Source organism: Diadema antillarum, unplaced genomic scaffold, assembly GCF_040938485.1.
Source record: "Diadema antillarum isolate AM-2024a unplaced genomic scaffold, OU_Dant_1.0 seq00001622_RagTag, whole genome shotgun sequence".
Classification (NCBI taxonomy): Eukaryota; Metazoa; Echinodermata; class Echinoidea; order Diadematoida; family Diadematidae; genus Diadema; species Diadema antillarum.
Genome location: NW_027272333.1, coordinates 299787 through 317178, shown reverse-complemented (window position 1 = coordinate 317178; position 17392 = coordinate 299787). Strand labels below are relative to the sequence as shown.

The window sequence follows — 17392 nt, the reverse complement described above, 5'->3', positions numbered from 1 at the left end:
TGTCACAGAAATCATGTTGAATAATGTCAAGGATTTAGCACCTGCAAGTCCTTTCCCAAACTCATCATTGCCAGTTCAAACCAACATGCAAATTAGCCCTAAGTACCGGTCACTGGGAAACTTGAAAGGTGATCATGACTAGTGAACACCTCCGTTATTTTGCTCAAGTATTTCAACTATTACTGTTTCATCGCAATGTGTCAAATGTTCAAAATCCATGGCGCTGTAATTCATTATAGCTTCGATTTTGCAAAACCCGCTCCATCAGTTTGTTCGCCAGGTTATGCCTTGCTCACGCCAACTAGAACGTGGTGAAGATTTGTAGGAGAGTATTAATTAGAGTACCATCTGTTTCAACTCTCTTCTGCAGCAGGAACATTGGAACAATCTCATCAGTTTGAACAAAGCTGGGTGCAAGTCGACGACACAATGGTTCAGGACGCGACAGCAGACGACATAGTTATGCCGCGTCCCCCTAGGCAGGGACCGCTCAACAGTATTCTCCAGGGCCTGGGTAACTTGTTCGACACGGTCCACAATTTCGTTCGGCACGAAGCATGAGCGACTGCATGGAGGTGGTCCACATTATATGGGCCTGACGACAGTTTGTGCTTGCCGTGCCGAGTAACGCCTCTTGCCTTTATTTATTTTTGGGGGGTATTATGTCATATACCGTGGACAATACGTGGCATTTCGACTGACTGTCCCTGTGTATGCACCCTCTGGATTAAGTGGTAAAACGAGAATATGAGTACCGCTGATGTTGTCGTGCGCGGTGACTTTAAATGTGTTGTCTGCTTAAACAGCATTGCCCCGCATCACCCGAGTTCTCGACATAATACGCTTAAATCAATCGCAACACGTGGTTGACTCGATTGAAAGGGCTACGTTGAGAGGTACGTGGTAGAGCATGTGGATAAGAAAGTGGCTAAGCATCAGACCTACATGAAATTCATGGATCGACGGAGGAATACTTCGTTCACAGAAAATTATCGGAGAACGCCCCACGCGGAGAAAGCAATCTCTACTTACAGCCCTTTCTGTGCCGTATGCCTTGAACAGTGTGTAAAACACTATGGGATATCTCTGTCCAATCAGCACTAAACACACTCAAAGGGTTAGTCTCAAATAGCGGAGAGGAGCGGAGAATTGGAAAATCGTTGATATATTGTTAATGTAAACATCAGCATGATGTAGTAGGTCTGCGACGCAGTCTAGTTCTACCTTTTCGTGTTGGTGTATTGTTTTTGTTTTCGTATCTTTTTGTTAGCTTGTGTTTTGATCATCAGCACAGTAATTATCCTCACAGTTATAATATAAGACTCATGTCTATTACAGAATGACCCCGAACGTAGTTTTAAGCGTGTTTGCATCAGTGGACATGTCGAACTGACGCGTAATCCAGCTAAAATTAATTATTCCTTGTGAAAAAAAAGATATCTCCAGCGTGAAGTGGATATGAATATCATTCATGAATATTTATAAGTATGCATCCGTTTCGTCGATACATTACAAAGTGTCAATAATCATGGAAAATCAGCCATTCTCTTCTAAATATTGCAGATTTGAATTGTGCACTACATGACTGTGTGTGTCTATGTATTAACAATCTCGATTTCTCTGTACATTCACGTCGCGGCAATGTTACCAGAACCAATGTGATCCATTGCAGGAAAAATTGCAGCAAGTTATTTTCTTAATAGTAGTTCGTTCCTCAACCATATCCAGTATCATATTATGTACTACCGTGCTGATGTTCAAGGAATATCGTAATTACTATATTAAGTTTTATTATTAGTTTTATTATCATTATTATTTATGTTAATGTTATTTGATCATACTCATTATTGTCATCATCATTATCATCATTTTTATTACGATGCCGTTACTATAATGTACGATATTTGTGTTATCGTAAAGAGACATTCCATAACGGTGATTTACGTCAGGGCAGGGTTGTTGTTGTTTTTCCTGGATATGTTATTTGACATGAATTTCTCGATATTTCTGGGGAGTGTGCATGAAATCTTCCGTGTCTTTTAGTCAGCCAGTAAAAGAGAAAGTCATTATTAGACAAGCAATTGTTGTTGCCGACTATTACGAATGTGACATAATGTACCGTAGTGTCACAACTGCACAGACAAGAAGTTCGTTGACCTTATAGCTGTTGAACATTGTGTGTTCATCGGTGTTAACAGGGGCGGATCGAGGAATTCCGTAAAGGGGGTGGCACCTTTAGAGTTAAAGGGGGCGCATGCCGCCCCACCCCCCATCCTTCTCTCTTTTTATTTCTTTTGTTTTAACAAAAAAAGGGGGGCGCGCCCGGTCGCCCCGCCTGGATCCGCCACTGGATATTAATGTGTTCACAATCGTGAGAAGACGTTAAATACATTGCTAACATATCGCAGACAGTCCAAAGAGGATGATGACGTAGTTCCTCAACACATTCAGATTATAATTATGCATCACTATAATAAACCATGTGCGGATTCTATTTCAGTGTACGCGCCGTGGTTATCACTAAGGTCATCGGTAAATTCGCGCTCTGAATCCTGAGCACCGAATCATGAGCGCTTGTCACAATCTCTCTTGATGCCTTGGCCTCAAATGGTGCTAGAGGCATTACGTTTTCGAGCTGCCCGTCAATCTGTCCGTCCGTCTGTCCGTACGTCACACATACCCAGATCTCGTTGTCCCTGTAATACGAAATACCGTTCAGTGGATTCTCTTCATACGTGGCCCGTTTTGTTCACATCTTGCGTAGACATACTGATTAACCATTTGCAACACACCATCACGGTCAAAGGTCAAACGTCATTGAAATTTGGCTAGATAATATGGCATTTACAGCTTTAACTTCATCAATGTATGTCCAGTAGTGATTTGATGTGGTTGAAATGGCAAGGTAAAAGTGAATAGACAATTATATTCAAAGCTTGATTGTTGTGAAAGGTCAATGTTCAAGGTCACAGTCACTTTACTTTTGCCCAAAAGAAAGGTCAATTCCAGCCTTTACTTCTGCGAGGAGTGTCCATGCGTAAAGTGGTAATGATCAGATAGGGTGGAGGTCAATTGACCAACGATGGGCAAGAACACGCTATTCATGATAGGTCATGTTCAAGGTCAAAGGTCACTGTTAAGTCGTTTAAAGTGTAATTTCTGGTCATAACAATTGCGTGTTGTAGGAAGGATAGTAATGAATGAGAGATTAGCTATCTGAAATTCATGCTGGAATGGTCAAGGTCAAAGGTCATCGATATTTAGCCAAAGTTCCATTTTCTGGCCAGGTCGTTCATTTCACAGTTTTATTTCTGCACTTCCATCATCAATAAAATGTAACAAACAGTAGCATAAGGTCGGCAAAATCATAGTTACGCAGAATTAATGCACATTATATTTTTGTACAAACGTAAAGAAAGACCAAAGTTGATGTGATTTTGTAAAGAAACAAATTGGGAAGGTTTTTTTTTCTGAGTGCAGAGAGGGTTTAGAGTCAATCCTCGATTAGGGGTCAAGCTCAATGAACTACATCAAAATGTGTAAATGAAGGCCCTTGTACTTTAAGCGGATATAAATAGTGATTATGCTATGGAAGCGGAGACATCCCAGTCTTCTACGACTTGCTAGTAGAACATCAAATTCAAACATAGTATAAAAGCTGGTGTGTGACGTAATGGTGAAGTCATTAACTCGTAATGTTCCTCACGGAATATGGGAGTGACTTCACAATATAGATTTACTTCGTAGTGTTCCATGCATGAGCGGGCAAATTTTCGTGGTCGTGCTTACTTGCTTCGACAACCGCGAACTCGGGAATGGAACTGCATGTCCAACGATTGTGTGAGGACGATTCTGCTCAAACCCTTCCAAGTAGCCGTCTGTGGCTGATAATACTAGTATATAGTTATCTTTATGAAGATTTTTAAGATGTAGCAGGAACTTGTTACATTTTGCACATAAGAACACTCTATGAAAATATACAAGGCCAGTATTGTGATTTCAGAATATAAGGATATGTATCTTTCCTCTCCGAAGACATGACAGGCTTGATAAGGATCAATTTGAAGAGTTTGGTTGTAAAACGAGTTAACTCCATACTTGTCATTTTCATATTGTCATTCATTGTCATATTCGCAATTAAATCTGCAAAAGAAAAGAAGAAAATATTGGATAGTATACTTTTGCCCATTACTTGAAGAATATTCCTTGTTATGCAACTAGTGCGGCATCATTAAAAAGGTTTTATTTTGCTCTATCTGATGATGGACTTAATCAATAGTAATTGAAAGTGGCGCTTAACTCGTTTGCAGTCAGACTCATCATTTGTTTCACCTAGTGCTGTTAAGGAACGCACATTTCACGCCTTTAAACTTCGGTCTGGCCCACTAGTTATTTGCCTGTCAGGCAAGGCTTCGGTCAAGGTACTTTTGGTTGTCGGGTACAACCCTCTGTTACCAGGTAACACGTCTTTATAGTAACGAATCTTGTTTGTAGTAAACTGGTATATTGATTGAGAGGACAGAAGTGTTTGTCTGTGACTGTTTGAAGGGTATGTGGAAAATTATGATATGCAACTTTAAAAGCAAAAGTGTGTGAATTGTTCTCAGAGTGGAGGCTTAGTCTTCGGTGTTCTACGCTTCCACAGAGTGTTGCGCAGTATTTCGTATGACGCATTTGATGTGTGTCTTAGCGTTTCACAGTGTGGAAACACAGTGTCTTTAAGCCTGAGTAGAGTGATGCGGTTTGAATTCTACCTTCCGCTGTCACCAGTACTGCGCGATCATAGAAAATGTGGTAAAACAAGACGATGTAATTTCAAACAATTTATTGTTTTATATGGCCAGTGGCGCCCTCACACGGACAAATTGGAATAGCGTCACACAAGGGAACTTAAGAATACAGCACAAAAAAACAAACAAAAGCAGCAATAAACGTTTGATTAGAATTAGAAAATATAGGAAAGCGTTTGTTTATTCATGGATTGATATGGATAAGGAAATTTAGTAAAGGCTTTTGTGCTTGCTTGTAGGAGACTTTGCATGTACCTGACTTCATATCGACCTGTGTCATTGTTACTGATTATCTTCGAAAATATTTCGATTCCCGCATTCCTGTTTTGAACCGATACTGATGCAGCTTGCACTTTTCTTTTCGTGTGATATCTTTCCTCGTCTTTTTCAAGGACAACATGAATATGGAGTCGAGTATGGCCTATTGAGTGTTATCGTCACATGTGACTAAATGCATGCGGAGTAAGAGCGTGATTTCCAAAACTGTTGAATTTCTTTCGATTTGAAACCTGTTCCCCGTTTATTCCGTTCATGTTTTGGATTTGATTTGCAAAAATCATGTTTTTCTCGTAGACACAAATCATGTGATCTCTCTTTTTAGCTCACCTGAGCCAAAGGCTCAAGTGAGCTATTGCGATAGCCCTTCGTCCGGCGTCCGTCGTGCGTCGTGCGTCGTCCGTCGTCCGTCGTCCGTCGTCCGTCGTCCGTCGTGCGTCGTCCGTCGTGCGTCGTGCGTAAACTTTTTACATTTTCATCTTCTTCTTGAAAACCCCAAGACCGATTTTCATCAAACTTGGCAGGTAGCATCCCTAGGGGGTTAGGAACTCAATTTGTTAAAATGGGCACCATGCCCCACCCAGGGGGCCCCCAGGGGGGCCCAAACCCCCCAAAATTAAGGAATCTGTAAAAATCTTCTTCTCTAGAACCAGAAGTGATAGAGCTAAGTTAATACTATGAGTTAGTACATTGATGACTATAGTTTCAAGTTTGTTCATGGCAGAATCAGGGGTGCCCCCCTTGGGACCCAGGGGAGGGGGGTGGGGAAGGGTTCTAATGGGGCCTAAATTGTACATTTTCATCTTCTTCTTGAGAACCCCATGACCCATTTTCACCAAACTTGGCAGGTAGCATCTCTAGGGGGTTAGGAACTCAATTTGTTAAAATGGGCACCATGCCCCACCCAGGGGGCCCCCAGGGGGCCCAAACCCCCCCAAAATTAAGGAATCCGCAAAAATCTTCTTCTCTAGAACCAGAAGTGATAGAGCTAAGTTAATACTATGAGTTAGTACATTGATGACTGTAGTTTCAAGTTTGTTCATGGCAGAATCAGGGGTGCCCCCCTTGGGACCCAGGGGAGGGGGTGAGGAGGGGTCCTTATGGGGCCTAAATTGTACATTTTTATCTTCTTCTTGAGAACCCCATGACCCATTTTCACCAAACTTGGCAGGTAGCATCCCTAGGGGGTTAGGATCTCAATTTGTTAAAATGGGCACCATGCCCCGCCCAGGGGGCCCCCAGGGGTCCCAAACCCCCCAAATGAAGGAATCTTTATAAATCTTCTCTAGAATCAGAAGTTATAGAGCTGAGATAATACTATGAGTGAGTGCATTAATGACTGTAGTTTCAAGTTTGTTCATAGGAGATCCAGGGATGCCCCTCTTGGGTAGGGGGGTGGGGGTGGTTGGAAGGGTCCAAATGGGGGCCTGAATTGTACATTTTCATCTTCCTCCTGAAAACCTCATGATGGATTTTTGTCAAACTTGGCAGGTAGCATCCCTAGGGGGTCAGGATCTCAATTTATCAAAATGGGCACCATGCCCCACCCAGAGGGCCCCGGGGGCCCCAATCCCCCCAAATTAAGGAATCTTTAAAAAATTGGGCCCTTATTGTACATTTTCATCTTCTACTTGAGAATGCCTGGTCAAATTTTGGTAGAGCTGTGTGTAATTTAGATTAGTGACTGCGTGAAAGGTGAACTTGCGATACTCAGGTGAGCGCTAGACCCGCGGGTCTCTTGTCAAAATGAAGCTGTGAAATTTTCGTTACACTCGATGGGTTCAAAGGAGATTGGTGTTTTAATTTTGTCTGTTTATGTGAGGATGTGTTTGTTTGTTTCAGATCTATCTGCGGCGACTTCTGCGTGTAATTCCCGTATATTGATGTGATATGCAGGGGTAGTTCATGCTCTGCGTATCTACATTTATACATCTATGGATAATGACGAAATATCGTCTAATTTGCTCATAACCCAGTTTACTATCATGATTATGTGCTAATCTAAGCTTGTTTCAGTTGCCTCATAAAGTAGCGCGCATCTACAGGGGAAAGGAAAAGTTAATGCTATTTTACGCTACTTTGTTTCGTGTCTTAATCTTCTGCTGTTGTATACAAAATCGTGCCTCTTATATGCGTTTCAGTTGATATTATTTATACATGTATGTAGTTCAGTTGTGCAATACGCTTGTAGGGACTTTTTACGAATTATTTATTCTTACACATCATATTACAAACGCACCATGTGATGTGAGTATAGTTACAGCTTACATTATAGTTATTTAAGTAGTTGCTCATGAAGTGCTCTATTAGCCAATACTTATTGCGATACAATTGCCAGGAGATTCTTGTGATGACGTAATGTATCCAACTTTCTGGATGTGCTAGATTATTTCACCTGCTGTAAGCATTGCTCTTTTGCATTTGGCGGTTTTTAAGATGTAGATGTACCATTATGTCAAATAGTTGATCCTTACCCGACTTTTTTTGATTGAACATTTGATAGGTGTTTTGCGTGACTTTAGGCCTGGTCACAACACTTAATATCACTACTACGATCTCATGTTGTTATGAATTATCACCAAGACCTTGTAAAGTCAATATTAGCACTTCCGTAGGAATTATAGGTTATTCATATGTTGCTACGATAAGAATTCCTAATTCTGTATACTATTCGATGAATTCTGCTGCAGGTAAATTGAGTGTACAGTGCAAACAATAAATGAAAAAAAGCAACACCAACCAAAGTGGAAGAAAAATTAGATCGTAACATAGTCGCAAGCTTGGTTTTTTTGTTTGTTTGCTTGTTTGTTTGGCTACTCATATTATACATGCGTCTAGCTCAAGTACATGATGTTAAACGAGCGTTGCGAAGTGATTCTATATGCAGCCATGTAATTGACATGAACTTCATTAATGATAACAGTTGTAATAGAAATAATAGTACATATCTGTGCGCTCCCGTTATAACGAAGTCCTCGGGACCGATAGTTCTCTATCGTTATATCGAAATTTTGTTTTTCACGAGCAGTAAAGGACATTAAGATTATAGATAATGATTTGGCGACTTGAATTTTTGCTTCGTTGTAAAGAGAATTTCGATATTTAGAGCGTGTTCGTTATAACGGGAAAGCACTGTATTGTAATATAAAGTAACGTCATCACTACGCTCATTATCATCAGCTTGCATCCGCAGAATATAGCTATATCACAGTATTAGTTGACACCATGTTTCGCATTCTAAGGGTCAGCATAATTTATACGATGTAGTGTATTGGTGTCATACTATTTACGGGGGGGGGGGGGGTATCGATGTGGACATTTACAGTTTGTTTTCAGATGTACTTTCGGAGAGGTTTGGATGAAGAGAAATAAAAGGCCAGTGTGAGTTGAATGCAAAGGAGAGATTATAGTATTAAATATATAGAGAGAGGAACAGAGAATCGATAATCATATTTTAGCATGAAAGGAGTATCAAAGTTCTCATGGCCTTATTTGCAAACATGGCGTGTCATCTCTGAGAATGTAACCATGCCAACTTGGTATCCTGACGTTTGTTTTATGCTTTTTCCTCGGAAAGTTACCAACTTTCGGACACAACAAAGGGGCGGGTCCAGGATTTCCGTAAAGGGGAGGCGCCTTTGCAAAATTAAAGAGGGCGCAAGAGCCCCTTTTTTTATTCTTTGCACTTCTATTGTTTCAACAAAAAATAAAGAGGGGGCGCGCGCCCGGTGCGCCCCCTCCGGATCCGCCACTGAGAAAGGAGGGATTTCATGCCATCCCATTACAGGATGTACTTCGTTTAATGGTTACATGTTCTTATTCCACTGACACGATTGAGGTGTCTACTATATCATTTACGGAGCTATAAGAATGCAATATTGTGCTTGACATGTTGCAGAAGCAACAATGGCGGCGCCTGTCCTGCTAAGTAATGTTTATCGTTGGCTGAATGTGTGACATACATGGTAGACAAGTCATTATTGCTCAGGTGGACGAAACTTTTCTAATGTTGAGTTCCGCTGAATATGAAAAAACAACAACAACAAGGAACTGGGGTTGGGCGGGATTTTGTTCATGCAGTAAATTGCAGAATGAGTCGTTAAAATGTCACAAATAACGACACGGAAAACTCATTATGACAGTGGTTATACCATAAGGATGTTCAGTGTTTTATAACCATGCAATAGGTGTTTTTGACATTCTTTCTTTACATACAATGTGTTTCACTCTATGGTCTACACTGTAACTTACAAAAGCAACCAAAAAGATACTCACACGTAAATCGTACTTTTACTGCAGCCATTATAAATCGAGTCCATTGAGCTGAACTATACCATTAACGAGAATTGCAAGTTTCAGACACAAATACAATGTATAACGTCACATGAGCAACGTATTATACTCAGACTTGGATTCATGATCGTAAATTGATGACGTCATATCGAGCTCTACTCAAAAGGAAACGCACGCGTTCCGCATGTGCCATAGAGTTACTTAGGTGACCACATATAGACTCGTTCAATCTCATTGCTCCTAAATTTATAATAGATGTGTGCGCAGCTGTGAACGCCATCTTTTGCCAGGAGATAAATACTGTACTGACTTTTATATGTTTTCCTCAGGATATGTGCTACCAACTCTTTACACTATGAACACTGCACTTTTCCAGTCTCGTGCTATGGAATAGCTATAGCGTGTTTTTTTTTTCTGCGCTATACTATCTTTTCCCAACTGTACTGCACTTATGTCTTAATAGTCTATTTTACAGTGTAAACCGGGTAATTTCCTTGCTCGAGTACTCCCAGTGCAATGTTCTACTTGATACCAAGTACTTGGACTTTTAATGCATGAGGCTTTTCCATGTGTGCAGTCAGATTTACAATGCAATGTCCCTTCATATACGCCACCCACTTTTCAGGAAACGAGTACACGTACTACACAATCGTATAATTATTATGTAGTGATAAATTATGAAAATATATAGAGAGTTACAGATTTCTCTTAAGTGGATCACAGACTTAACTATTATCAAGATAGGCAATGGTATATAACAATTATATCGATACAATGAAATTAGTCCGTTCCGAAAATATAGAACCTATGTATCACACGTTTTCCACCTAAAAAAGAAAGCAAGGATAATAATGATAGTAAGAGAAATATTGAATTGTATAATGACAATATAGCTACTGATTATAGTAAATAAGTACAATATTTACAATACAAATTGTACTAGCATAATTGTAGACAAATCTTTATTTGTTATCTGCGTGACAGTTTCATCATATTGAAGATGTTGTGAGATTCAAGGTTTTAGAGAAGTCAGTATCTCTTTTTTTAAATTTCCAGGAATGAATCTTCCTCGCAGAAAACATGTGTGAAAACCGGTTGTAAACGTCACTTCAAATACTATCGATAAAATCAAAATATAAGTCATTTAAGACATAATGCAGTGTTATAGTGTAAAATTAAGATGCATGATTATGCCCACTCTAATTACACACGCAACAGTGCCGATGTGTTAGTATGATATACTAATTTTGTGCCCGTTTTGTACTTAAATTGATATTCCATGTGTTTCATATCATGCTGTTCGTGAATATGATTTGGTAATAAAAAATAACAACCTATTTATGCAAAATAAACGTTGGTCAGAGTCATATTTTCTGTAGCGATATTCTTACCAACTTGCGTCACTTCTTACACTTTTTACACATTTAATAATCTTCGCAATAATGTAGCAATCCCTGTACTAATAGACAGTTAGTATGCATGCATAATCATAGTTTGTGTGTGGAGTTTCAAAATAGGATGATCTTCCGTGATTCTTCTCTAGATTGCCTTACTTTCACATGATTGTGTGCGGAATAATACCTTTTGTATCTTATGCGCAAATACATCCATACTTGTGCGGGTCACTGAAGCGATTGCACAAACCCATCTTTGTGTATAGGCCTATGCTGTCTTGCGCAATCATGATGAGCCCAAATGTGACGGTTATTCGTCAAATTTCATCCTTTTTGTGACATGAAACAATTACATACAGTATAAGGAAAGCATGTCTGATAGATCTTTGAAAACTGACACAAACACGCCCGCACACACACACACACACACACACACACACACACACACATACACACACATACACAATTGGGGGGGGGGGGTTACAGTTCGTTATTTCGAAGATTCGTTAATCCTAAGGTATGTTAATCCACATAATAATTATGAAACAAGGCTCGTAATTCCGTTGTTCCGAAAGTTCGTTATTCCTAAGGTTCCTGATTCCGAAAATGAAATAAGATTCGTTATTCCTGTGGTTCGTTCATCCTAAAATGAAGCATGGTTCGTTATCCCAAAGATTCGTTAATCCGAAAGAAAGTACGATGATTGTTCATAATAAAAATAGGGGGAATAGTGTAGCATATTACGCAATGAAAATTCCATGCACCCCCCCCCCCCCACACACACACACACGGAGAAATCCACATACACATATGCACAAAGAAAGATAAAAAAGATATGGAAAAAAAAATGTAACCAACTCACTGAAACCTAGCCTGTAGGTTTCTCCCATAGATCCATTATCTCTTACATGAATAAGCCAGTTCGGAGTTAGCTCATGTGTACACGGGTACAAAGACCTTTCTTTTTCTCAGTTTTTTGGGCACTCCACTCGTTTACAAAGCAGCATAATGCATAGGCTTGCCCGACATAACAATATAGGGAATTCATCAATCATGTTCAGACAAAAGAAAGATACACCTGCGTACAGACAATGCAGGGTGCATTTTATTTAGTGTTTTGTCATTGACAGATTTGCTCTCAACCAATCAGATGCAAGGTTTTATTAGCATGAGGACGTTGTCAGTGACTGACAATTTTCATAAAAGTCTGTCCGGGTGACCAGAATGGTCCGTCAATTAACTCCTGGGAGAGCATCTATTTCATTAATTTGCATTGAATGAATTAACAATTTTTTTTCTATCATATACTACCAAATACCACGTTTTCTATCTGGTGGATGTGCTGCGCACCATCTATAAGGATTACTTGAAAAATAATTACATAACAACAGATGCTTATCCCGCGATTTTGATAACAAACTCGTACCCTTTGGTACAAATGACCTTTTTGTGTGTGTGCTCATGAGCAAAGTGGAACCCGAACTGGCTTACAGTCCACCTCAAACTAAAGTTTGTCAATAGAGGCATCTTTCAGCGCAAACTACCCCCTCTCCCGACAAGCCCTCTGATTATGATGGCGCTCTTAAATACTTGTTTATTTTCTGTCCATATAATGTATAAGCACATTTCACTAGAGCCACAGCACTGATATTACTGTTGGGGGTTGAACGGCCTGAGCAGAGGTCCGTACGTGTTGCTTAAAAACAAGCACTGATGACTACGGCAATTCGGTTGCCACGGATATTATTTGCAGTAGTGAAAGTCAAAAGTAAGTTGTGCTGCGGGCGTTCATTCCTCCCTTCATCCCAACGTAGAGGAACCCATCCGCTTGGTCTCCGTAGGGAGGTGGGGATGCGGCACTCCCCGCGACCCGTGGCTCGGCGAATCCGTTCTCCTGGGCGAAGTTTCCATTCTTATAGACATCCAAAGGATCAGGAATCCTCGTGGTACGAGCCCCGATGGGGCTCATTGGTGTGTAATGCAGGCTGCAGTCTTCTGGCGACCAAGCGGCCGCGGCGCCTTGCTCGTGCTTCATGTCGTTGATCGATGCATAAGTGGACTCGCACCCGACTTCAGCCTGATATACCAAAATAAAATAAAAGCAAAAAGACAAGATATAGATAAATGAGGATGGCGAGGTAATTTATGCAAATTTTTTGGATGAACAGCCCAACGCTTCAGCACAGACACTTCATACTAATCGTTATGTCAGCTGTATGTAGAAGCAAGGCTGGTTTTACATTCGGTACTACGCTGCTCGCAGGCAAATGGCAGGAGTCAAAATACGGCACAAGTACAGAAAGTTACAAGGCTAATTACAGACTTATCAACAAGAACATCAATCTTAAATCATCGAATTTAGGTACAAATTAACGCGCAGGAGACATGAGCCTTACCTTGCTTAATTTTCATGTGTATGTGATTTCAAACGGATCATATGACCACAAAACAACAACTGTTGAACTTCAAAATTTCTTCTAGCTTCCTCAGTTTTTCTGTCAAATTAAATTACTTCCAGTAACTTTTTAATACTATGTCAACTTGAATACAGACTACAACAACACTTTTAAGCTGATGAAAACCAAGAAGTTTTATTTGAGGCGGATGTAGAGAGTTTGATTGCAAGACAGGTTAATCAAGCACCATTCTTATCATAAAGTAAGCCCATTATCAGATAGAGCAAAATAAAACCTTTCTAATGAGTAACATGAAATTATTTTGCTCCTTCGACAATTTCTCCAGTCTTATTTTCTCCATGGACTTAGGGTTAGGGTTAGGGCTGTAATAGGGTTTTAGGTTTAGTTTGATGTTAGGATTACGATTGGGATTATTAGAGCTAGGATTACGTATGTTTGTAGGTTTTATGTTTGCCTAAGCGTGCAGTTATTTCATGAGAACAATAGTTGTCTCAAGAGCAAATGTCATGGAACATTCTAATGATACCTCATTATATGTTGCACAACATGGACTATTCTTGGAGCTGTGATTAAAGGTCTCCAATATTTTCTTATAATTTTCTTTGTTATCTAAGCAGGTTTAATGGCAAATATCTCAAATTGATAAGAATGGAGATGACTTGTTTGGCCTCCAATAATCCTTCGCTGTGCTGACCTTATCACCTTTTAGTCCTACCTCTGTGCTCACGGAAGATTGGAAGACAAATGGAATGGCATCCATGGGAGAAACGATGACGTCACGGACTGGCGGTAAAGGAGGGAGACTCTCGGAGTTTGCCGGCTGAACTATGTGTTCACAAAACAAAATATAGGATTCAAAATATCATAATGGCGTTTGCCTTCTTGCCTTTATAGCTAGTGATTAGACGATGAACAAAATTGTGGTGAATAGCGCCTCCTCTAGCCCGCACCAGCGGTAAATTTTAAAACAAAAACAAATCTAACAGTTGAAAAATTCATTGCAAGTTTAGAGGGAAAAAATGCCATAGATGTGACGACAAAGCTAACGAAGAAAGGATAATCGATAATCTTAACACCATTTATTACAAGATGCGCATAGGGTTAAAGGCACTTCGTACAACTGCAGAAATTCACTGGCAATAGTAACAAAAAGAAAAGAGTAAGGAATAAAGTTGAACGGAAATTTCGTCAACATGACCCAAGCCTTCGAGACTGAGAAAAGTGTGCTCAGAAGTCGTCCTGAAGCAATCACATTTCCATGGGCTCCTTTGTGGAGATATTAATTGTGAGCTCCCTCGTGGAGACATTCATTATGAGCACCCTCGTGGGGACATCTAATATGAGCTCCCTTGTGGAGACAATTCATTATGAGCTCCCTCTTGGAGATTATTGTATATCTAATAATAATGTTTGATTTGTTTAAGATCTATTATGATCTGATTTTATGCCATGTCTAGGATAAATTATTTGCTGAATAGGGTTCTTTTTTCCTCTCGCTCTCTCCCTGTCTTCACTTCTTTTCTTTTCTTTTTAAAACAACAAGAAAACAACAAAATGTAAAATTGAATTTAAGAAAAAAAAATAGTGCACGCGAAACTCAATTCTCACAAGAAAAACAAAAGAGAAAATGGGGGAAATGACCCTCTAAAGAAGAGAGAATAAAAATAGTAATGTTCAAACTGTAAGTGATTTGTTGCACACATAACAGAAGAAAAAACATAGAAGCTTCTATCGTCAGCGATGGGAGAAGGGATGACTTACTAACGCCACGCGCCCTCTTGCGGCGCCTGCAGTAGAGGGCTAGAGTCACTGTAATGAGAAGAACGAAGATGACGGTCCCACCAGATCCTATGACAACCAGGTTGGTGAATCCCAAGACTTCGGGTGCGGCTGATGTATAAGCACATAATGTGTCATGATCATTCAATCTCGAAAGATTTCTTTTGAACTATCTTCTTGCTTACAGAATTATGATTATGATTCGAAAAAGTGTGACGTGCATGTCTGCATTCTTGCCATGCATGCAGTGTAAACTATAAAGATATAATTTAGATTTTACTTTCTTCTTGTAAGAGCCACTTTAATTGTTAATCACGCGATCACATGATCCCCGGATTCTATGAGCCGTTACAAAGACTCGGCGACGATAGATATTATGACAGCTAGTATGTCAGGATATTAGGGGGTGACTGTCTTCAATGATTTATGGATGTGAATTGAATGAACTTGAAATATTAAAAATACTAATAGATTTCACTAATTCGGCAAACCACGTGATCTCCGATACGCGCATTGCATAGATCAATGGCGACAGACCTACACCCAAATAATTTACCCGTGAAATTACTGGGAGCCAAACAGGAACATTACGTATTTATGAAAATATTCTGTATAAACTTGAAGAAACAACTATGAAATCATCATGGCGTTTACGAGCTTATGAATTCCGTGCGTGACTTTCATCGGTCTGCGCGTTTTAACGATACGCGTAATTTCAGAGCTCATTGCATGTGGATGGCATTAACTTCATCTTTTTCAGTAAAACATCGGCAGCACGCACGTGCAGTAGGTATAGACTAGGTATATCCTCACGCATGCAAGCGCTGTGGTTACGGCCAGTTCCTTGCAGGGACCAGCAATGTATCGGTCTACGTCACATCGAGACACGATTACAGTGGACTCCCGTTATAACGAAGCCCTCGGGACCGGCTGTTTTCGTTCGTTTATTATTGCGATTTTTTTTTCTTTTTTAATAACAGAACAGCATAGTGTATAATGATGTGGAGCTTTTATTTTATTTTTTATTTATTTATTTATTTATTTTTTTATTTTTTATTTTATTTTTTTTTTGGGGGGGGGACCTGAATTTTTATTTTGCTGTGACGAGAATTTCGTTATATTGGGAGTACAGACTGTAACTATTGTTACAGAAAGTGAATGAATACACAAAAGGTGTTGTCATATTGATTAACAGAAAGGAATATTTGGGATTAAAGTAGTTGCGATATACGTATGTTCATACGTGATGCATCTGCCATATAGCAAGACCAAGTCATTGTCAACCTTGCTAACCTTACCTTTTGTGCATACGAGCACAGTATTGCTAGGGTCGCTTCTTCCCACGTCATTCTCCGCTACAACGGATATGAAGTAGCACGTATCGGGCTGTAGCCCACTGAGAATTAAGATAGCTCTCGTTACGCCTGCCACTTCCCCGCATGGTGAACCTATCAAGAAAGAATTGACGGTATAGATTTATTATTACGTCACGTTTGTCGTCACAGGGGTTATGAAAAGAAGACTTCAGTCAAAGCTTTAAATTGACTTGGCTGCAAGAATAGATTGAAGCAAACAATACAGCGCGTGTTTTGTTATGCGGTGGACAAAAGCAATGGACAGAATTTCTTTCATAGTAAAAATTTACCACTCGTAAAGCTGTGGACAGGTATGCAACGCCCATTTTGTCAAGATATGCGAACTAGTGAACGGATGTTACACTCTAAGAAAAATAGGTTCAACTGCACCTTTTGTCATACTGGGAGCACCTACACGGGTGCAAATTTGCACCTTTGAGACCAAAAAGTGCAAAAATGGTACCTTTAAAGGTTAAAAGTTACATCCGTAAAGTGTGACAGTGTTTTCATCTTACACTCAATCAATGCGTACTCAAGATCTTGTTACTTTCTTACGGTATGTTCTGCGTAAGAAAATGAAAACACATGTGTAAACTGAATTGAATTGAGTTGAATTAAATCAAAGCAAATTCACTTGAATTGTATTAAATTGAATTGAATTGAACTGAATCGTTTCAGAATTGAATAATGAGGATGATACCTTCTGGATAGAGACAGTGTTTGACAAAAAAGTGCTGATCAGCTTCACCATCATCGGTCGGGAACCAGGTTACGATTATGGAATCTGATTGATGGCTAGCATCTGCAGATACGTTGGTCGGTGGATCGGGGCGCTCTGTACAGAAGATCAAGTAATATATAACATCTTAACAAACACAAGAGCTATAAGTCATGCATACTCTGATAAAACACGTCTATAGCCCCAGTGATATAGGGCTAATAATTCCGCAGATAAGATCAGTCATGACAATTTTTAATGTAGGCCTCCACGCATATGATAAGCACAACAAATTAGACAATATTTCCATAAATTACCAATTATGAAAATGATAAAACTTACAATGACATGCTATTATTGTGGGGGAAGG

The 17392-nt window shown here is 39.7% G+C and overlaps 1 protein-coding gene across 1 annotated transcript in view; it reads right to left on the bottom strand.

Annotated features, from left to right (window-relative positions):
- Positions 1-11530: 11530 nt before the first annotated feature.
- LOC139711195 (cell adhesion molecule DSCAM-like) overlaps positions 11531-17392 on the bottom strand; it is a 35391-nt gene continuing 29529 nt past the window's right edge. The window contains exons 6-10 of the mRNA XM_071623109.1: positions 17005-17139; positions 16248-16397; positions 14932-15060; positions 13886-13995; positions 11531-12830 (exon numbers count right to left, since the gene is read on the bottom strand). Coding sequence (XP_071479210.1) covers positions 12516-12830; positions 13886-13995; positions 14932-15060; positions 16248-16397; positions 17005-17139 — 839 coding nt within the window. The 3' untranslated portion in view covers positions 11531-12515. The remainder of the gene's footprint in view (positions 12831-13885; positions 13996-14931; positions 15061-16247; positions 16398-17004; positions 17140-17392) is intronic.